The 22579-nt window shown below is 37.9% G+C and overlaps 2 protein-coding genes across 5 annotated transcripts in view; one reads left to right on the forward strand and one right to left on the reverse strand.

Annotated features, from left to right (window-relative positions):
• The window catches only part of Stub1 (STIP1 homology and U-box containing protein 1), a 190730-nt gene that overhangs the window by 21822 nt on the left and 146329 nt on the right, over positions 1 to 22579 (reverse strand). For all 4 annotated transcript variants that reach the window (XM_083085470.1, XM_083085461.1, XM_083085488.1 and 1 more), the window contains one exon: positions 20278 to 20396. In XM_083085470.1, the coding sequence (XP_082941596.1) occupies positions 20278 to 20396 (119 nt within the window). The remainder of the gene's footprint in view (positions 1 to 20277; positions 20397 to 22579) is intronic.
• Positions 1 to 22579, forward strand: part of LOC145963504 (opioid-binding protein/cell adhesion molecule homolog) — a 281149-nt gene that overhangs the window by 17639 nt on the left and 240931 nt on the right. The window lies entirely within an intron of this gene.

The following is a 22579-nucleotide window of genomic DNA, read 5'->3' on the forward strand; positions in this document are numbered from 1 at the left end:
TTCATAGAATTTTGTAAACTTATTATTTATAAAAGTAATTGCTCGCTTATTTTTGCAGTAATAATTTTAACAGTTAGTAATTAAGGAATACACATTAAAATCAAAAGAGAGCAATTAATGTTTTTTAATAATAAATTTTAATAATATTTTATCTTTGTACTAGCATCATCATATGTTCTATTTTTAATTAAACAATGAGCAGTAAATTTTACATTGATATATGTCGAGAGAACAAATAATTCAGGCAACATTTTAATATCAAAATCAAAAGAGAACAATTAATTGTATTAAAATTCTTGTAGCGATATAGACATTTAAGCGATTTTAAATAAAGCTAATATTGCTTTTAAATAAAGCTAATATTATTAATTTTTTATTTTTGACTTCTTTATTATATTATATAATTATTCCATTTAAATGCATTTATAAAGATTTAATATTTTTGCCATTTTTTATAATGAAATATTTTTAAAACAATCAATTGATAATTTATTTTGGCATTTGTTTTTTATTTACAATTTGCTGTGTTTTTCAAAAAATAGAAGTTATTGTAATATTAAGTCAACGTCTTTATCTTTAATACAAATTTTCTAATAATTAATAAAAACAATAAATTTGGGTTTAGAGCAGTAAATTAGCATTTTATTATGTCATATGTTCGAATTTAATTTTTCGTTATGAAGAGAGAAAGAGATAGAATAGTTAAAACAAATAATTTAATATGTATTGTTATTCTCACAGATATATTAAGTAGAATAACCATTTATTTCTGAAATGATTGCAAATTATTTATCCGAATCGCTGTAAAGATTGATTCTTAAAGTGGAATTTCTTGTAATTTTATGACGCTTTTTCCCGCACAGGACGATGCTTTCAACGTTGCTCACAGTTCTATTCTCTTTTCCATAAAAGTTTTTAAGGATGAGATTAAAATAACAAGTTTTTTGAATGCATGATTCACGTTCATAATAATTTAATGTTTCCGAATCGGTAAATTGGCATATTTGTTGTTATCAATAATAACGCACAATTCGTGTTCGTTAACTCGCGACCAATGTCCAGTTAACTTTTGCAGATACAATCAACATACGTCAAAAGCCAATTTGTTCAATTTGCGATGTACGAATTCGCGCGATATTCACTTCGCGATCGAACACGTTATTATTTAATAAATGAAATTTATTTAGGAATTTATATTTTACTGTAAGCGTGACATTACAGACAGTCGAATAAAACACACGTAAGAGAGATTTGTATTGTCACAGAGAATTGTGTGCAAAATGCATCATTCGTGCGGTTGTGTACACGCGAAAATGTATTATTCGCGAGAAGTCGTTTTTCTTAAGAACGCCGATTATTTCTGAATGCGCGGATAATGAGAAACTCTTCACACGGAAGGCGAGCACGACGTCAAGCTTAATGCATAATGCGCGCCGTTCGTTTGCGCAACTTAAATACTTGATGAGCATAATGAGGGAAAAGCGCGTTTTTTTGCCACTTTCCACTTTACGAAGATAATTGCTGTCGGCGACTGAAGCATACACAAACACGCGAGACCGATAATTATTTCGTAATTTTAATATATATGTATTGTGTATGTATTTTATACGTACATCTTGTAAAACATCGTGACGGAAAGTCGAGCATAAATTAATTATCTGTTTTATTTTATTTTTTTCGTTTTAATATTTTGACTCTCGTATGTAAAATAATATAATGATTATTGCTTGAATTTTATGCGAATAAAATCTTTGATCCATTTTACCATATTTTATTTATTATTATCAAAGGATTTTCACGCAAAATACATTGCGCGATATATCGTTGTGGATACCTTTCGGCGACTAATAATGTTTGATAAAAGGCTTTTATGCATGAAAAGCTTTATTTTAATACTGAACGTGTTTTGATGACATTGCATCCACATCTTCCCTCTCACAAATCGTTTTTAACTACCAAGAATCGCAGAGTGATATGTGCATCGAAAAAAAAAGTTAATATGCATGTCTTTTTGACTTCGATTATCGAGTAATATCGTTTGTCGTTTTCGTGCTAATTTCGCCGTCGTTCGCAAACTAAATTATGTCACTACGACATTATATATTTTAAAAGAGTAATCTAAAAGTTTTTTTAAAAATATAATAAGAATAGTTAATGACTATATTGTCATTTCCACCAGAAATTTCGTTCGAAACCATTAAGGCTGGATTAACATCTCGATATCAATTATCTTCCTCCTTGATTTCGCGATATCGAAGCTGCGGGTGGGAAGATTTGTCCTTACTTGCTCGCGTGCGAATGAGCATTTCCATTAGGGTTAGAGGCTTTGCATCAGAGGATATCCCTGATGAAGGAATGGAACGTTGAAACGGCGTCAAAGGGTTAATCAAAATCGGACTATCCCTCCCTCAAAGGCACCCAAATCGACCGCCGTTGCCGTTATTTTCTTTCTTTTTATCCGTTTTCACCCTTCTCTTTATTCATGTCCTTTATTCGTCCTTCGGTTGCTCTTATCTGAGCGTCCGAGATCGCCAGTATATCTCGTCTACCGATCTTTTTTTTTTTTCACATACGTGTGTACATCGACACACTGTCGATCACATCTCTTCGTCTGTGATCAACGTAGCCACAACCAACGTGTCCGTGTGTCGGATAAATGAGATCCGATGGCTTCTCTGTGAATCGACCAGTCGTCTGGTCATCTCGCGCTATTTATACAGCCGGAGGCCGAGGTCCGGTTTCTTTTTCCAGGCTGTTTATATGAAGAGAATCGTCGATGTATGCTACGAGGAACCAATACAGAGTGAAGGAGAAAGAGGAACAAAGCGAGGAGAACGAAAAATGGATGCAGAAATTTTGAGACGTATGGAAAAGAGCTACTATACGAAACTATTCTATCGTTGCTGATTAAACTCGCATCTTTCTCTCCGTTTTCTCCTCCTCTTTTTCCATTTCTCTCTCGCTTGTTGTGATCCAAATTTCTGCTATTCTTTGTTCCTTCCCTCGTATTGTTCCTTTCTTCATTTTTTGTTCGCCAAGAATGATAATTAATTAGAATAATTTGTCAAGAATTCAGAAAACTATTTTTTTCTATCATAATTTCATTTTAAATGATATATATTTAAAAAATTTTTGAAACCTTGATCTTGTAAATATCTCCAATTCCCAACATGAGTTTTCGTTTAAGGTTGCCTCTGAAGAGTACGCTTTTACTATCTATTTGCATTCGCAGTAAGCGCAATTTGTCAAAGCCTTTTCGTTTTTAACCCTTCACAATTCGAGCATTATTGACGTCTCGCTTTTGACGACGAATATCGCTGCGTTCAGCAAACGTGCCGGACGCGCTGCACGAATCTTTCGCGTTCCCTTTTTTCTCTTGTCGTTTCGTGTTCCCGGACCCGCCCTCGTGAAAAACGTAATGATTTTTCACGTCAGCTGAGCGAGGGAGAACGCGGCCATCGACCTAGTTGCTCGTTATCGCGAGCGGCCGATCATCCGGCAGCGAATATTAGCGACTGCAGATTGCATCTGTTAATGGGCCGGTATTGTTCGCGCGAATCGAAAGAAGAGTGTCTTCCAACGGGGAGAGCCAGCCGCTGTCAGTAGGGGCTGCTGAAGTAGCAAATTATTTCGCCATTCAGAAGCGGGACCCGAGACGGCTGCGTGGTAATTTCGCCGTCGCCTGTAATCTGTAAGCGAGAATCACGCGACGACAGAGAGATTTAAATTCGTAAAAGCGCCGCTGAAAGCCCGACATAAATTTTTAAATGCTACTATGCAAAAGAGAAACGATACGTATTTTAGATTCACTGATTAATTAAATTATATTGAAAATTATCTATCCGTCTGTTCTCTAGAATTATAATAGTATCTAATTAATCGATTATAATTTTGAAAATCGCAAATATTTTTCGGAGATCGAGGAAATTTTGAAATTTTATCTGTTGGAAATACACTTAATACGCTTTCGGTACTTTTGACAGAAAAACCATTATTACTGTTATGAGATTCAAAAGAAATTTGTTGATTATTAATGCGACTATTGCATGCGTCCTGACGATCGTGTTTCTCGTTTCAAACAGACGTTTTGATCAAATAGCCGTTTTTGATTAATGTTTCTGGAAGCTAATCATATTGTAACTTTCTGCGTCGTAAGATTATTCAGTTACAGATATGCCGAATAAATCATCATTATTTAACGTAAAAATGTATTAATAAGTAGAAACTTCTTGTATCTATTTTGTCTATTATCTCGTTATCTTAAGATTAAGACATTAAAATGTTAATAAATTAAACAATATCTATCTCTTAAAGAGCTCTTTTGCGGACTAAAACACATTTATCTTGCCGAGATTGACAAACTAACGAAGCTCTCTGTCAGAAATTTGTGAAGATTGGAAACTCCGGTTACTTGAGGACGTAGAGAAAATAGAGAAAATACGGATAAGGAAAACCGCAAAATCGCTAATTAGCGAGGTTCAACGTTGCGGAAGACAGCGGCGCAGAGTTAACTCTCGAGCTCTGTCAGTCTAAGCAAAAATCTGCAGCTCCGAAATGCTGGCAGAAATTTAGATTACGCATCTGACTTGGAAAGGCGGAACAATCCCTCCGGCTTGATTCGCGGAAAATCTCCTTCCCGATCTAGACGCTATTTCCGTCGGCTGATTGGAAGATCTTACGCGGATTGCGGTCCAATAAAGGGTTACAAATATTCGTGAATGTTACGTCTATAATATAATTTTTGATATTACTAATCATTATTATCGTTATTGTTATAATCATTATTATCATTATCATTATTGTTATATTTCATAAAATGATAATTAATCGATTTTCCTATATTAATATTTGTAATTTCTAATTAAATCTTGAGGAAAAAATATTTTCTAATTTTCGTTAAGAAAATTATCTTTTTTTCAGAGACTATCAGAAAAATCTAGCAAGAATCAAAGTCTATAACATTTAAAATTATATTATATGTTTTAATATTCGTCAGAGTGATCTTTCGGTACTTCTTCACTACGATCAAGGAACAGGGCAATGAAATTTTTCATCTTCCGGTGGTTCTTTTATTTCATATAACATTTCGAATCATATCCATATATGGTTACATTCCAATTTCATAAAGATGGCGAAAAGAAGTAGTCAAATGAGACTCCATGGCGACTCCATGGCGACGATTCGACAAATCAGTATATCCCTGCTTATCTAACGAGCATTTCTGACACTCATAAAATCCTTCGCGATGGTGATTCTTAATTATGAAATGAATAAACTCTTTGCCCGTCTATTCTATAAGATATAAATGCCGTCATCAGACGCGTTTTTTTTCTTTATTTCATTTTCGGCGTCGTAACCGGAATTCTTGCGCTCTATCTTGCTTCACTTCTCTCTTCCGGAATAAGTACAGCCCTGATACTCTCCCTTACATATTCTCTTATAGCCATGACAAGTTAGCTTCGCTTCGTCTCCGTACATCGCCTGAAGCTGCTGACCCGTCTCAACCCTTTTATGCAGATATATTCCCATGTATACACCACCCTCGAGGGCTCTCTATTATACCGACTACTCTTCTTCTTTCATCGTCATCGACATCTTTATTTTGTCGTTCGTCGCTGTCGTTGTCTTCGCAATTGCCTACAGAAAAGGAGAGGAAATCTTTCCACGTTCACGTGCGTACAGATTTTTTTTCTCTCATCTCCGTGGAACAAATTTCCATAGAGCAATGAAGATAGACTTTCGTCGGAAATAGAGATGAATAAAACTTCAAAGAGTGCAATCAATGTGTACAGATAGCGGTTTGAAAATATATTCGTAACATTATTTAATGAATTTATTAATATGACTCTATCTATTCTCGTTTAATGCTTTAATAATTCATTTTAATGCATTAATCATATTATAACAGCAGATTTAAGTAAAAATTCAATATAATATAATTTCGATTTATATTACATATTTTTATGAGTTTTATAGGAAAAGATGGTTTCTGTGTCTTTTCAGAAAATGTGATTAAACGAGAATTGTACGTTTATGATTAAACAAGAATGATGTGTCAACAAAATATTATTTCTTTATATAATTTCTCAATAATTTATACAATTAAATTAATTTTATTAAATTATACAATTTCTCAATATTATTAATTTTTCATAAATGGATATACGATATACGATAAATATAAATTGATTTATAAGAATGTAAAAGTGAATCGTTTGTTACATCTTTTCTATAACATCTTATTGTTCTAAAAAAATATTTTCAACATTGGAAAGGATTTTTCTGGTGACCGCCAAAAAGTAGTCCATTAAAATGCTTAAATTTTTTCCACGAACAGCATCGTCATAAATTTCTGTCGTCCTCGTGTATGCTTATACGTGCTTAACTATCCAGAAGTCTGCTAGGAGCGACAGCTACACGATTAAGCCTCTTACGACGAGAGGAAAAGGGACAATGTAATTACATTATTAAATGTAATCACATTATATTTACATATTTCCCTCTTTCTCTCTCTCTTCATTTCTCTTTCTCTCTATCTTTTACGGTTTAGTCATACTTGACTATCTAGAACGACGCCATCAAGGTGCGCAATCTGTTTTGGCCTTTGAGTCTACTACCTCTTCATCTAGCCAGCTCGACAGTTACGGAATTGCAAGGATTCCGACTATGGACCGCGATTCATGAGTAATGGATGTCTGATAGCTCGACATCCCTTTTCCCGATAAGATCCCTTACGCTATCGAACCTGTTGCCCTAAGTTGCGATTATAAAAGTCTCTTACTCTCTCTACGTGAGAATAAACTCGCCTATCGTATAGTATATTTGATAGTTTCCAAGCCCTAAATAATAATCTCCCTGTCCAAAAACAATTTAAATTGTATAAAGATGTGAAATTGATATCCATTAGATTTTGGAACATTTTACAGTGAAATAGGATTTTTATTAAAAAACAGGGCATATGTTTTGATTATACATATAATTGACAAGTTTATAACATGAGAACATGAACTGTATGTTTTTTAATAACTTAAACTCGCAAAAAACGAGACTAATTGCATATAATTGATAATAAATTTAAGTCTATTTAAACGTGACACATTTTTTTATGCAATAGAATGTTATATATATAGAAAATATATTGATCGCTCCACCTCTATCTCTCTATTGGAGACTTTGTGTGTGTGTGTGTGTGTGTGTGTATATATATATTATATAAATGTGTCACGTCTTAATACGTAAAATAAATTTATAAATTTATTATTAGTGATATTTTATGCAGTTGTTTTCGTTCTTCGCAAGTGTCTACAAATTAACCTGTATTTAACTTGTTTATTTGTATAAATTGATAAATTAAACAGAGTTGAATTTATAGATGCTTGAGAAGAACATTCTGATGCAATCTAAATCTCCTTATAAAATTCAAAATCAGTAATGTATACAGCGAAATTTCATCTCTCATGTCTTGCAATATTTCTTAATTATAAACCAATGCAAATTTTTGTTATCTTAAACAATATACCTTGAGTTGAATATTAGTGAATAATAATACTCAAGATAATCAAGTTATATATACGATTCAATTTGTACAGGATATGCAAATATATTAACGATGATGCAAATAATTAGTGTGCATTACGAGAATGCATTTCGTCGGGAGAAGAAAGAGGAGGCAAAGGAACGGTGTGGGAGGCTCTCCAGGAGGCTCTCCTGGTTGTGTTGCATAGCCGACGTAATTCCTTCCTTCCAAACGGACTTACTTGGCCGTACCGTCTGCGCCGGATGCGCGGCCTCCACCGCAGCGGACTTAACTCTGGCGTGGCCAGTAATCGTTAGATCGGTAGCACACCTCGGGGCGAATCACGGCTCGGCACGAAACGTTTCATGATTTACAATCTTCGGTATACATATATATGTATATATATATATACAACTAACCACCATCTCGGTCCGCCGCGCGTTCTCTCATCCCCTCTTGGCGGTCGCGCAGTGCGTTGGCGTGTTAACATCCATCGATTATTCGCATAACTCGCGGAACGCGCTACCTAATGGCTTATTATTATCAGTCGAGCAAAGGGGATAAAGTTGTAACGGATCGGTATCGCCGTATCATTAGCGGTCGGGGTTTCCAAGGAGAATTAAGGGCGGGGGTCGCCCCCTTCTCGCCGCTAAGTTGCACCGAACGTATGCTTTATTCAAATCGTAATCGTCCACTTACGGTTCGGTGCTTTCGCGGAGTAATCGTCGGTTCTGCCGATGTTTGCAATCACGCTCGCAACGTGATAACAGCCATATCGTTAGAGAACCCGCTCCCCGAGAAAGAGGAAGAAACGTGCGATCGTTGGGGTGTATTTGAGAAAATAACGAGGTGGAATCTCTGCCAGAATTCATATCTCAATTTTTAAAAAAACCTTTCGAGTTTGATAGATCACTTGGAGAATGGAAGAATTTTCGAAGAGAGAGAGATAAAACGACGTTTATACACGAGCGCATTTATCGCGCGCGTTTCTCGGCGATAATTCCGTGAGCGTTAATCGCGCGTGAACTGCGACTACGGGATACTCGTTGGAGATATTAAGAGCCACTCTCGTTATTGCGGCGGTGAATAACTCGGGCACGAATAATTCGCCGCAGAATTCTCGACATCTCCTAACTTGATGCGTGCTTTTCTTTCCCGGAACACATTACACGATTGTTCAGAACAAAGAGATCGCGGCGCCGGTTCTTTATTAAATTCCTGAGAGATGCTTCTCCGTTACGTCATACTTCGAAGCGTTCAAGCCCGGGCTCGCGTAAATCCGTACTGGTTTAACAATGGACAAGGATGGAGATCACGGTGAGGCAAAGAAATAAGCGAGAAGGAGAAAATGAAAATGAGGGAGAAGTCCACGAGAGAGAGAGAGAGAGAGAGAGAGAGAGAGAGAGAGAGAGAGAAAGACGATGCGAAGAGGCACGTTCTCAGGTTTTCAATATTCATTGATCGACAGCCTGCGGTTCGTACTAGGAAAAGAGAAGGAGAGAGAGAAAGCTTCATTTAGCATAAAATTGAAGATAGTTTTCATTTTAATAATATGCATCCAGATTCTGATATGGCATTACTTTAAACGATAAAATAATCTCGGCGAATTCTTCTAATAAAACAAAACGCGATTGATATAGCGATATTTTAGCATCTTTAAACGACTTCAAATATTCGCGTTAAAAAATAAAGACAGGAAAAAGACACACAAAAAGATCCAAGGAATAAAAATACAAATTAAGATTTTTAAGATCCTCGTTTGTGAACACTCTCATGTCAAAAGGAAATTAAAATAAAGAACTTGTTTTTAACTGTCATTAATTCATCATTGGCGAGATAATAAAGTTGGGCGAGCGCTGTGCTTTAACTTGAGCTGCTAAACGCGCGATTCGAATACATGTCGCGCACACATACGGATTTAGTTTATCGATCTTGACTCGGGTCATATACTGGCAGAGAGAAGCTTTGCGGTTGCAGTATCCCGGGTCCCGGTTGCTTCAGAACGGAATTAGATCGCGCAGGATCTTCCGGAGACACGCCACATACCTCTCGTTCTCCTCTTCCATAAATGTCTCTCACGATGGCGTAGCCGTATGTCCCGCCTGCGACTTAACTCCACGACCTTTGCAGTGTCGTGATGTAATTGCCACGGATTAATTTCCCTTCAAATACGCGGCCTCGCACCGGTTCGGATACGTGTTGGGCGAACTACCGTCGCTTCCGGTTAAAACGGTATCCATTCAGATGCACCTTTGCTAGTTGAGCCGTGGAAGGAGTTCTAGGACGGAAATTTACAAAGTTGCGCAAACAGCTGTGCGGAGATTAACAACATTGCGCAATTCTGCTGCAACGTATTTGTCAGATTCTCATCGAACGTGTGGTCTAATCCGTAAAGCGTTCTTTCGTCGAGTTTAATTTAATTTTCTGTCTCAAACAAGTATTTTTCGATCATTTCGATTCTTTTCATCAAGTTGATCAAGTTTTTAAAGTTGAATTTTAATCTTGAATTTTATCGACAATTATGGACTGTTTTCAGAACAAGTGATTAATACGATATGTGTGTATAAAGATAGCAGATATGCGTAATGAATACGTTCGTCATAGATTAAAGCACCTGTTTGTGTTTTAATAAAGTTGTGAAAAAGTGTACGTGCTGTATCAGCGGCCACGACTGATTGATAATGCATGTGACGTATGCATTTTCCGACTTTACAGAATTATAGTTGCCTGATTCATCATCTCATCTATCATCATCTTCCATAGGAGCTTATGTTTTACATTATTATTTTCCCTGACTTTCTGAATGCCTTGCTTTTTCTCTCTCTCTCATTAACTTCCATTAAATACTAAATTCCAACAGTTTAATGAAATAAATAAATTTTTTGTATCATATGATATAAGAATACTTGTCACATAATAATGCCAATCATAATCGATGGTTGAGGATACAATTCCATTGTGAATAGATGAATAGATTATGTGTAATTATAAGTTAATTATAATGATACATAATTGTAATTAATATTAACTATTAATGTAATTGTTATAAAGTTAATTATAATTATATAAAAATTAAACATTCTAGTTGAGAATTTCCTGCATATTATCTTTTATATTGATACAGCTAATTTAATTACAAGTTGTGCGGAAATTGTCGCGTTATTAATTCCAATCGGAATCAGAATCGTAAATAAACCTGTCAACTGTCTCATTTGAAAGAAGTGTCTCAAACAGAAACGTACGATCTGAGAAGTACAAAATAGTCATGGAAATTCAATTTTCCCGATTTCCAGGAGTATTTTTGGACAAAACTCTTGTAGCTTCACTTTATCCCTCGTAACCCGAGAAAATAACCAGTCCTCTCGACTTCTCGCTTCTCGAGGAAATTTATGTCTGGATTATATCGACGAGGCGCGTGAATGTTCTTCCTAAAACTTCTTTTACAAAATGAGCATCGTCGAAGCAGACGTATTCTAATGGGCGGTGAAGACCGCAGAAAACTTGAAAGGAGGGAAACGTGCGGTTACGTCCGCTTTCGACCTACGTTAGTCTACGTACGTGTGTCCATAAACGTTGAACCAAGCCCATTTACATGCGGCAAAAGCGTTCGATTCCTCTTTTCCGCCTTGCCGTGCATCTCCCCTTCCCATCTCTCCCTTCAAGGATATTTTAATACAGGGGGAACGAGAAGAGACGAGCGGGACGTGGGTGGGTGGGAAGAGAGATCTGCGGAGAAGAACACGCTCTCGAGTTTCACGGGGGCTGCACAGCGGAGGGTGAGGCGAGACGACGAGGCCGAACCCGAACTTCGGTCGACGATTAATATTTGCAGACAATGGGCAGCGCATATTTCCGCGGCATCCCTTCCTGCTCCGGCGCGCTCCTTCCATCTCTCTTCTATCTTATCGAAATCGTCCTAGGCAAGAGAGAAAGAGGGCGAGAGAGAGAGCCGCCGTGCGCGTATGTGTGCGAGAGAGTGTGTCCATGTATCTTGGAGGTCCGTGCACATGATCCCCGGGCTACCATCGCCTCTTCTCTGTGTCGACGGTGCCCACCGTCGCCGCGGTACCTGGGCATGTGTGTGTCACGGCACGTCTGCTGCCTAACGTACGATGCAAGTTTCCATTGTCCCGTCTAACTCGGAGCGCGCCCACTTTCTGCCGTATTCTAGCCTGAGGAGAGATGGAAAGATATATATTGGGAGAAGGAGAGAGAGAGAAAGAGAGCGAGGAGAGACGGGAAGAACGCTCATAGACAACTACTGACGATTCGAACCTTAAATATCTCCGACACTGTCGGCCACTTTTCGAGTGGCTTTAAATCAGAAAGTTTCCAGCCTGCGGACGTTACTGCCGCCGCATAAGATCGACTCTTTCGCGAATGACTAAGATCGCAGGCAATATGGGCGGCTTTGTCTCGCCGCGAATAATATATCGTGATCTCCTTGCGCGCTAAAATATCGAGCTTTTATTAATTCTTAACTTATAATCTTACGATCGTCTCTATTCGTTAATTTATTGTTCTTTACATCTTTTACACAAAGAAGGATATAAAATCTTTGCAATTTGCATTAATCGAGGAATGCATTGTATCTGAAACTAGAGAAATAAAAAAATGAAAAAAGTGCTTATAAGTGATATTAAATGATAATAACAAAAATAAAGAATATAAATGAGAGAAAAAATATATAATTAATACTTATACATCATCATCAATTATACGAATATTATTTTGTATATTGAAAAACTGTATTTTTCAAAATATACATCGAATGTTTCTCAGAAACTTGAATAAAATTTGTCGGAAATATTATCTATTATTTATCTGTGACTTTAAGTGAAATATATAGATACAATAGACGAGATAGATACATGCTCCTCCTCGATCGTTTCGCGCGCGATTTAACATTTTGCGAGCTATTACAGCACGGAAATGCATCGCGTTGCATACGAGTGTTGCAAGAAAACGAAGATGCGGAACGTTTAGTAAACGCAAGCCAAATATTTACTAGAATTTTTCCGGGTGCTTGTCTGCGTATTCCTCGTGGAAACTTAAGAATGGCGCGAGTGTGCGAAGAACGCAGTATTCCTCGGCACATTATATCGGCGCAGTTTCGTCGCTCCGTGTATATTATTCGCGTCCGCTTGGCAGCCGACCGTGTAAAAGCAGCTGTCTCTTATGCATTCTTGTACCGGCAATATCTTTGTTAGAACACGCGGAGAAGTAGCTGTATGAAAGTCCATGACGTTGTAAATATGTGCGCGAATAAAATCTGTGACGTTATATTATAGCGACATTATTCTCATTCTTTCTAAAATACAATCATCTTGTAGTTATTACGTATTAATAATATAAATATGTCACAATTACTATTTAACAAACAATTAATATAAATATGTTACAATTACTGTTTAACAAACAGAAAATGTACCGAGTAAATGTAAATTTAAGTGCAATATGGATACTGTTATAATTTCTCTCTTGATATAGAATAATTATAGATATATATTTTGTATGATATTAATTTACAAAACTATTTCGAATACCAATTATGTATCCTGATGAATTTTAACTCTCAACTGCCGCGGTTAAATTTGGTTAATGTAATTATAATGGCTTCATAATAATTTATAACTTGAAAGATAATATATACCGTATTATTTATAATGCGTGTTGATTAATTATTATATTCACGATAAAAGGAGTCAGTCGCGATTAAAATTACAAAGAAAGTTGAAAAAAACAAGCTAAAAATTTGTTTTAAAATTGTTTTCTAAAATCTAGATATCAAAAACAGGATTTGAAGTGAAATTTGAAGGTAATTGTGCAATGTCCAGTTGCAACGCTGTTATAACGCTGTATCGGTGATAACGACGAAAAGATGGAGATAATCGTTTCGCGATCAGCCGCACATGGCACTCGTCGCACGACCGTCATGAGACGCAAGGATCAATATTAAAAACTCATAAAGGAGCTTAATTCTGATGTAGGTACGTGAGGGGATGTCAAGGGGAAGCGTGTTGTAGGAGGGAATGAGAGAAAGAGAGACAGTGAGACGGCCGATTCTACGGGACGAATGGCTGTGTTTACATAAATTTCGTACGCTATACTATGCATAACGTGGCGCGACATCCCGGGGGCTTTATTAAACCTTACATCACCATCCCCATCATGACGCGAGAAGGTAAACCAGAGTGAAAGACAGTGGCTGCGAGCGCGGAGTCAGGGGAGAGAACACAGGGAGTAGGTTGAGGGAGGATAGCGTTTTTGCTTCTTTCTTTTAGCTTCGCTCCCCGCAGGCTGCGCTCGAGTCTCAAATGTAATCGCCTGAAGGTGATGCCCGCAAGAGGTGTCTCGGATCGTTTCACTTTGATGTCGAGAGAAATGCTACCGATCCCCCTTGTCTCTTCCCCTCCTTGGAAAGCATATTTTGCGTACCCGAGCATATACGCACTTATATACGAGCTCACATGTGCATCTTCAGCCTCATAAATAGACAAGGATCAGCACTATGAACACTATGATGGCGCTGTCATCAGCGAGATCGTGATTTGTGCGAAGCGGAATCATGAACGAGATAATTTTTTACAGATTATTCTATGATATATATTGTGGTGTGACTATTTAAGCATAATTGAACGAGAGCCACTGAAACAAAATATAGATATTTTACATCATTTATGATGAATTCAATATTTTTATGAGAAAAAATATTATATTAATTAGTTTAGTTTTTAATTTATATATTTACACATATTAGAATCTTGTTTGCAAACATTTATATAATTTTATTGGATAATGTATCACCATATTAATTAATACATTATGCGATAATATATTGATATACATATAGTATTTTATATATTACAGTTTATTAATATTCTATATTTTATAATTTATTAATATAATAATTATTATACGATAATATATTTTTTGATATTAATCAGGTCTTTTATATTCATTGACTTTTTCCAAAATGTGTGTGTATTTCATGCGAAACTTTTGCACGCGTATCAGCATGCCAATAAAGGCAAAGACAAGACATCGGAAATTTGCGAGAAAATGACAAGTCGAGCAGGGGGAGCTTAAATTAATGACGGAGAAACGAGCAGGTTGGGCTTTAGCTACGTCTACTATCGCGATGTCTTTACTGAAGAGACTTTAGCGAAAAGACACGAGAATGACCCCTCGGTGGACCGAGGACGTAGAATATCCGATGAGAAAGACGCGAAATCACGGCGGAAAAAAGCGGAGAAAAAGCGTCGGAGAAAGGATAGCGCGCGCAGAACAGCTGAGAAACTGCTACCCCTAGAATAGAGATTTCGCGAGATGAGAATAGGGACGAAAGAGGCGAGCGGGAGGGTTAGTTTGCTCGCGCGAGGCAGTGCGGATGTTCCATGAAAGTGGGTGATTGTACGCGCGGGCCGTACCGGGCCAAGCCGGCTCCGTACAATGCAAACAACAATACGCAATCAAGTAGTTGACGGCTGACGTTCGCATTACCGCGCCATTGTTGGACGCGTCTCTCCGACGGCGTTCTGAAATTACCGAGCCGCCCCGAGTGTCGAATTATACTCGGGTGTATATACGCTACGCGTGCGTTAACGTCGAGGGTATTTTTTCCGCCCGCCGAAATCGGATGAAGGGCAGAGACATGCATCGGAGCGCTCGCAATTCGCGCGGTCGATCGTAAATGTCAAGTGCCTAAAACCGCAGTAGTGAGAATCGTAAATGGCCAGCCGCTCGTCAATCTCTCTCTCTCTCTCTCACTATCTCTCCTAGATTATAATATTGTTTGTACCAGATCTCACTAAATGATTGTAAACATCACTTGCGATGCGTTCTAACGAAAAAGAGCTTAAAATGCGCCATAAAATTATATAAAAAAAATTAAAAATCGAATATATATCGAAATGTGAATACTCTGTTACATGCTTGCATATAAATTGTTATTAAGTAATAATTTTAAGTCCACAAAAAACTTAATATATTTGTTCATTTTTACAATATAATTTTGATGTTATTAATATTTATGACATATATGTATAGCTATATGTATATGCGTGTTTTATGCAGCATTTTTGCAATTTCTACTTTCAAGAAAATTAAATCATAATTATAATTTTTGGAAAAAATGTGAAAGCATAATTTTAACTTTTTGTATAAAAATATGGTAGCGGTATTAATTTTGGTATAGCAAAATCTGCCAGGCAATATATTTTCAGGAAAATTGCTAACGAAATAAAAGTAAGATTATCATTTATCTAAACAATATTTGCCGAAGCGTGTGACAGCTGTATTTTGAGGTAATGTGTTTAGTGTATTACCGATAACTGCGTGTCATGCTACAAATTATGCGAATGTAATTTATAACGCCGCATAAGCGGCGTTATGAATTATCGAATACGTCGATGTGTGTGCACCCATATATATAATTCCCGGCTACACAAATTAATATACCGAATGCAAATGAGAGGGTGTTATAGCATCTCGCTTGGTAATTTAACTTGGCCCGCGTGAATTGTAGGGTTTCTCCGAATAAATCGGTTCGCCTAGCTGCGAACGGATGTTAGGGGATGCGAAATGCAAGACCGGAATTGTGAAATTCGCCGAGCTGCGAAAACGATTCGCGTCACTTGTCAAGCGTGCGCGAACGCAACTCGGCTTAGTTCCCTCGATCTCCCGTAGCGTTTTGCTTTCGGAAGATCAGGTGTAGCTGGCAGCGAGATTGTATGTACATACATGCACCGTATGGCTTACGTATAGTCGTCGCTATTCGTGCGCGAATCAGAATCCTGTCTTCGTGTCGTCTTTGCATTAAATTTCTCCCTGATACCTCGGCAACGACCGAGTCGCTCGCTCGCTGCAAAATTCCGTAACGTTTTGTAGGAAACCATATGTAAGGATGATCGAAGCTCAGGGAAAAGAAAAGAGAAATGTAGAAGCGAGTGATATCTAGGAAACACTACTGTTTCTTCGGAAGAGCATTATCGACTTATTCCGTCGAAGAGAATGTAAAACAGAATCGTTGCCAACTGTTTGCATGGATATTCAAGAGAGGTACACTTCTCTGAGGATACGAGAATACCGTATAAGACGTTAAGAGTAACAACCTTTTGCTTAAACTGAAGAGAAAAATCTTTTTTACCAGCTCGGATTTCTAAGGAAAGAAACGCGCGAATATAATTGACAACGCTCGTTTCATCAGGTTTTATACAACTGGTCGTAACTCGTTAATTATTCACGGTGCGCTATTAATCGAATTTCGTACATAGTTATCTCGCGAGTCAGCTGTCAGATAGAGATGGAAATATCGCGTTTTATGCGACGTTGGGCGGCGAATCAAATCGCGAACTTTTAATTTCCGCCCGTCGTCGACACGGCGGCCCGACAGTAATAGCACGGAAACAATGCGACACGAGAGACGAAGATATCTCATCCACGGAAATACGAGCTCCTGGTCTCCTTAAAGCCGAACATTCGCGAACGATCGGAACGAAACACGACCGCGGGATTTATAAACCGAACTGTGTATATTGCAACATACATCGGCGACCCGAAAATATATTTAGGCAAAACGAGATCGGCGGCTAGTCTGATTGAAACGTTGTCGGCCACTTTATTAATTCAGCGTCTCGTTCGTCCGGTTATATACATGTATCGACGCAATCGAAATACATGGAGCTATCTTCGGTGTTTACAAGGTTCGAATATTCAACTAGGATAGCTCGACCATTCTGCCGGATTACGTAGAATAAGTCGAGCTTAAAGCGCCTCGTATATCCAGATTCTTCCTGTCTTTTTCTCATGCGTATGTATATAAATTATTCTCATACATATTTTTATATAATATGCCGAGCTGTGTAATATACGTTCCACATTGATTAGCAGCGCACACGGTAAACAGAATGGACAATAGGCATGGTCACTTCGTGGTGAGGGTGGTGTGGTAAGCAGGCTGGCCGCTATTGATTATCGAAATTTATAGGTGCTATAACGCAACAAATATTTGCAATCTTGCTATTGCAGGAGCTGCAACAGGCCCTGCTTGTAAATATATTTGCATAAGCCAGCGAGTGTCGCGCGTGCATTTAAAATGAAACGTCGTCGCGAATCTCGCTCGCGAATATAAGAAAAATGTCCTGTGCGTCGCATATGTTCCATGGCAGACGGTCACATCTCGCTGATCCGCGCGTATCGTTTCGTACAAGTCGGCAAAAGCTATTTCCCCGTGATCCGACCACCCGAGGAGATTGAACCGTTCCACGGTCTATATTTAACAAGACAGCTGCTCCTCGCAAACAGCCAACCGGATCGATATATGTGTAATACGGTATGTCCCGTGCAGTCGGTTTCTTCCACCCCCTTCTCTCGTCCTTCATCTTGTCCTCGATATCGGACTCGAGCTCAAACTTCCGTTTGGTTACGCGCAAAAAAACCGTCGAACACCATCGTTCGAGGATGTGACAAGCCTCGGTACAAGTTTCGTAGAGTTCTCGAGATACGAGGATATCCATTATCCATGGCCAGATGGTTTCTACAGTGTTGACGTGAGGACAGTGAGGACTCGTATTCTGCGAACGGTTCGTTTTCGCGGCATACGAATATTTCATGAGAATATTTCGTGTCGAAATAAGGACCCGCGTGTCACGTTTGAGACGACGATTGCCCGCCGATGAGATCGTTGATTTGTCGATCCTCGGATGTATTTGTGAGAACGTATCTTTCAAAGAAAATCTTTTTTTTTAATCGCTCATGACGAAAAAATCAACTTAGAGTTCTTCCTGTATTTTCAAGATTTTTACAAACACTCAACTTTAGGAAATGAGATAAAACCCCCTGTGCATAAAGAGTTCCCGTCAAGTTTTGAATAACATTTGCACATTAAAGCAATTGCGTGTATGTGAAATAATAATCGCCATAATTTTTACACATCTATTAAAACGCTAATATACTTGATATACCGCAAACAATTTTTATTTCACGAAAGGAATTCACGATGAGAGCAAATTTAAAGGCAGTTTTTGCTCGCTGAAATTGAGGATTTACTTTGTACATTCCCTACGCGCGAGTAATACTTTCCACGCGTGAAATGGAATTTATTAGTCACAAAGTAAACGAGTTTGCATAAAACGAGATTCTTTAATTCCGTTTCGTTAGCTACGCGACGTATTTCGTGCCGCTGTAGTTAAAGCGCCGGTCGCGCATAAAGGTATTATTGCGCTCGTAAAAAGCGCAGTTATAGTCAGTTTCTGCTCGTTCGTTCTCGAGTTCACGTATCTCATCTGGCGAAAATGTAAGACGGGCCGGGATAAAACGGTGAAAGGGAGACGATCGAGGGACGCGACAATTACACGCGACGAAGACAATTATTTTGCCGAAATGCGCTTTTTTCGAAACCGAAAAAGCAAGCTTTATATAGGTGCATGGGATTGAATCCCTTCTCGCGTAAACGTGCGCGTTGCGGTTTTTGCGTTTCCCTTCGACGGTAGATTCTTGCTCGCGCTTTACGACTTCCAACCCATCTCCATTTCGCCGTGAGAAAAGTCAGCCTCACTGCACACTCTCTGGATTCGTTATTTTTCTTCGCTTCGTTTATGCGGTTTATCTTGCCGCGCGAGTGACGTTTTTTTATGACTTTTCTCTCGCGAAACTTTCTTGCTAAATGCCTATACTTTAATACAGAAAACGAAGCGGTAAAGTGGGATTAAGATCTGCGACTGTTTCGGAAACTTTTCTAATATATTTGAAGTACATGTTTACCGTATTTTTTCTTGCCTTAACGTTGCATTTTGGCCTTCATTTCAGAGCTCATTCTTATTTCTTATGCAATTATTCGATTTGTTATCGTGATCTTTATTTTGGGGACAAAAAATTGTTTAATTGTGAGAAGAGTTAATCGGCAAAAAAGTTTTAAAAGTTTCTAAGCTTGTTGAAGCGAACGAGGTAATAAATTATCTCGGTGCCGGTAATAAAAAGCGGAGAGAACTAAGAGATCGTCGAGGAACGCGGTAAGAAAAGCAATCGCCAATGACGCCAAATCAAGTTTGCCACTCAACGATATAAATAATGCAATACGGTTGACAGGTTCATAGAACACCCGCGGCATTTGCGAAAACTTCTTTAGCAATAGCTCCGGAAAGTGTTCGTTGACGATCATTAGCTCCAAAATTTGTCGAGATAAGGTCTTAACTCGTAATAAACGCGTAGACGTATCGGCAATAAATATAAAACGATAATATAAGATGCGATATATCAACGCGAGTTATATCGTGCATATTGACAATTTTTGATTTTTATATTTCATTAAAATTTAGGCATGTGTCAAACGTTTGTGAACGCGAGTTTTGCGAAGAGTAAGCAAGTTACTTGCACAATTGATAGCTTTTGCGAGCCGGCAAGAATTTATCAAGCTGAATCGAATGAGAGACGTAAACGAGATCGCGCTAGGTTTCGCCATACGCGATCGCGTAATAATTGCTTCGAAATAGAAATCATAACGCACAAATCCGATGTGACACGAGTAATACGATTACCGATGGAGAATCGTTGCGAGCTTTCAATGAATGCATTCAAGCTATACGATAAAGGAACTAATTGGGGGCATGTGCTCTATTCGCTTTTGATGCTATATCTTTCACGATGCTGCGCAACGCATTCAACTTATCAGATAGTCTACAAAGAATTTTTGTTATTTCGAACATGTCGTTTTTTTTAATATCAAAGAATAATAAATAACATTTAACGAGAAGTTTAATTACCTGCTCGATGCTGCCTGTGCTCTCGGCCTCGATGCCCATGGATGAAGTAGTTAACGAATTCAGTGTTTTCCGACCTCTCCAGTAGTTCCGTCGATAGTAGTTTGTTAAAACTGCGCGGCCTGTTTGAAACAAATAACATGATTAAGCAAGTTGGGAAAAAGCCGGATAAAAATAATTATTATAATAATAAGTTCACCCCACGTTTGTGCGTACCATCCCAAGGAAGCAGTACATGCTACGTCATAATTAACATGCGCATTCATTATCGCAATAGAAGTTTATATTAAGACAGAGGTCTGAGAAAATTAAATAAAACGTACCATTTTATGCGTGCGTAGAAAAATTTCTCTCGTTTAAGAAACGTTTACTATGCACTGCGTAAATATGAAATATGAGAAATGAGGAAAACGTTAAGATTAAAAGAGATGTAAAAATAATAACGTGTATTTATGGAATATGTGTGTTGCCTCACACGTACACACGATCATAAATCATCATGTTGCCGCTGTGCATATGAAAATAAAAGATTCTACAGCAGATTTTAAGAATTTCGCAATCACTCCCCGAAGAAAAATGTTTAGGTCATTTAATGGCATGTACCAATTTTTGAAATGGCTATTTTTTCATTTTATCCATTAGATAATTGGTCTCGGTTAACGTCGTTGATAGCGTCGCTGAAATAAAATTCCTCTCCCTCTAATAATTTACAGGCGTAAAGAACAATTGGTGAAGAACTGCTGTAAAGTCGTTCCCGATACCGCGATTTCTTCCGTTACCTTATCGTGACCCTTCGCTTTCTTTCAATCAATCGGCCTCGTTATCGTCAAAAAAGGAGAATCAGGAGCGGCTTGTAAAAGCTCACTCGGCGCGATAACAGAATTTACTATCAGCGAATCGAGGGGAGTCGCTACTCAACAAGTTGGTCTCGTCGAAGGGCAGATAGGTGGGTAGGTAGATAGGTAGGTAGATGGCTTTTGCTCGGTGACGGGGCGCGAAATACGGAAATTGTGCAACCGAGCGAAGAGAGGGAAAGTCGAAGAGAAGGTGGGAGTTGGGGAAAGTTCGCTTGGCGAAGCGTCGACGAAAAAGGTGATATTTTATCGAACGTCCCCGGTATTATTTGGTTTTACGCCGATATTTTACCGAGGAGCGCCGCGCGCCGAGCTCTCCGCTCTGTTATCTGCACCGCCGGCAAACGTTCTCATACGAAATGTTTTTACATATTTTTCTCCTCACCTCTTCCTCTTCCTGATCGTCCCAAACCGCGGAATTTATCCGCGCCAGCCAATTTACATGCCCGACCATTCTCGGGACGCGCGTCGTTAGCCAATCTCGCTATTGATGATCCCGCATTTTTCGAAGGATGGAATGAAAAAAAAAAAGAGAAAAATATCCTATCGCTATGAGAGCTCGCACAATCGGTTTTAGTCGAAGTCTCTGATAAAAAACGACAATTAAGAAGAAAATTAAAAGAGTTTTGTTAAGTACATTAATGCAATAAATAAATGAGTCGGTCTCTTTAAGTACGTTATAAATAAGGTTTAAAAATTTTTTCGTTATGAATAATTAATTGGCGCTATAAAAACTTATACACGCTATTCTCACAGAAAAATATTACCGAAAGAAAGAGAAATAAAAGAAGAACTCTGTCGAATGATAAATATTAATACTTTATGAGATTTTTCTAAAGAACGAATAAAGTACCGAATTTAATTTTTCAGTCGTGGAAGTGCGAGTATCGTAGTAGTTAGAGTAAACGTTTGCATTGGCAGTGGAGCCGAAATTTCCATTCCGTTTGCATGGAGTTATTCGTGAATGAAAAAAGAAGAATGCGTGCGACTTTGATGATCTCCTTTACGAGAGTTATAAAGTCCTTAAATAAAGTTAATTCTCCGTGATTGTTGGCTAATCGGAAACGTCATGGACTCGCACGTGAATTTTCTTTATCGAAGAAACAAAAAAAGAAATTTCGAATAATCAACGTAATATTATAAATATTTAAATAGATTTATTTTTAGATAGATAATGTGCGTGTGTAATCATGCATATATAATATTGTAGATATTTTAAACAAATTCAATGATGTGCGAGGTTCTTTAATTTTTCGATATAATTAAGTATAAATATTCGAACAAAAAAGATATATTCATGGTTTATTGTCAGTATTTTAATTCGAAAATTTTAATTGCTAATCATATCAATAAATCATGACGCAAAATTGATGACTTTTGAGTCGTCAAAGCTCTCTCAATTTTTATTTTCCATTTGAGATTTTTCTCATTTCGCGTATTCTTCGCGTGAT

The sequence above is a fragment of the Camponotus vicinus genome, unplaced genomic scaffold (assembly GCF_025532165.1).
Source record: "Camponotus vicinus isolate PSW18456_S1 unplaced genomic scaffold, iyCamVici1.0 SCAF_1, whole genome shotgun sequence".
Classification (NCBI taxonomy): Eukaryota; Metazoa; Arthropoda; class Insecta; order Hymenoptera; family Formicidae; genus Camponotus; species Camponotus vicinus.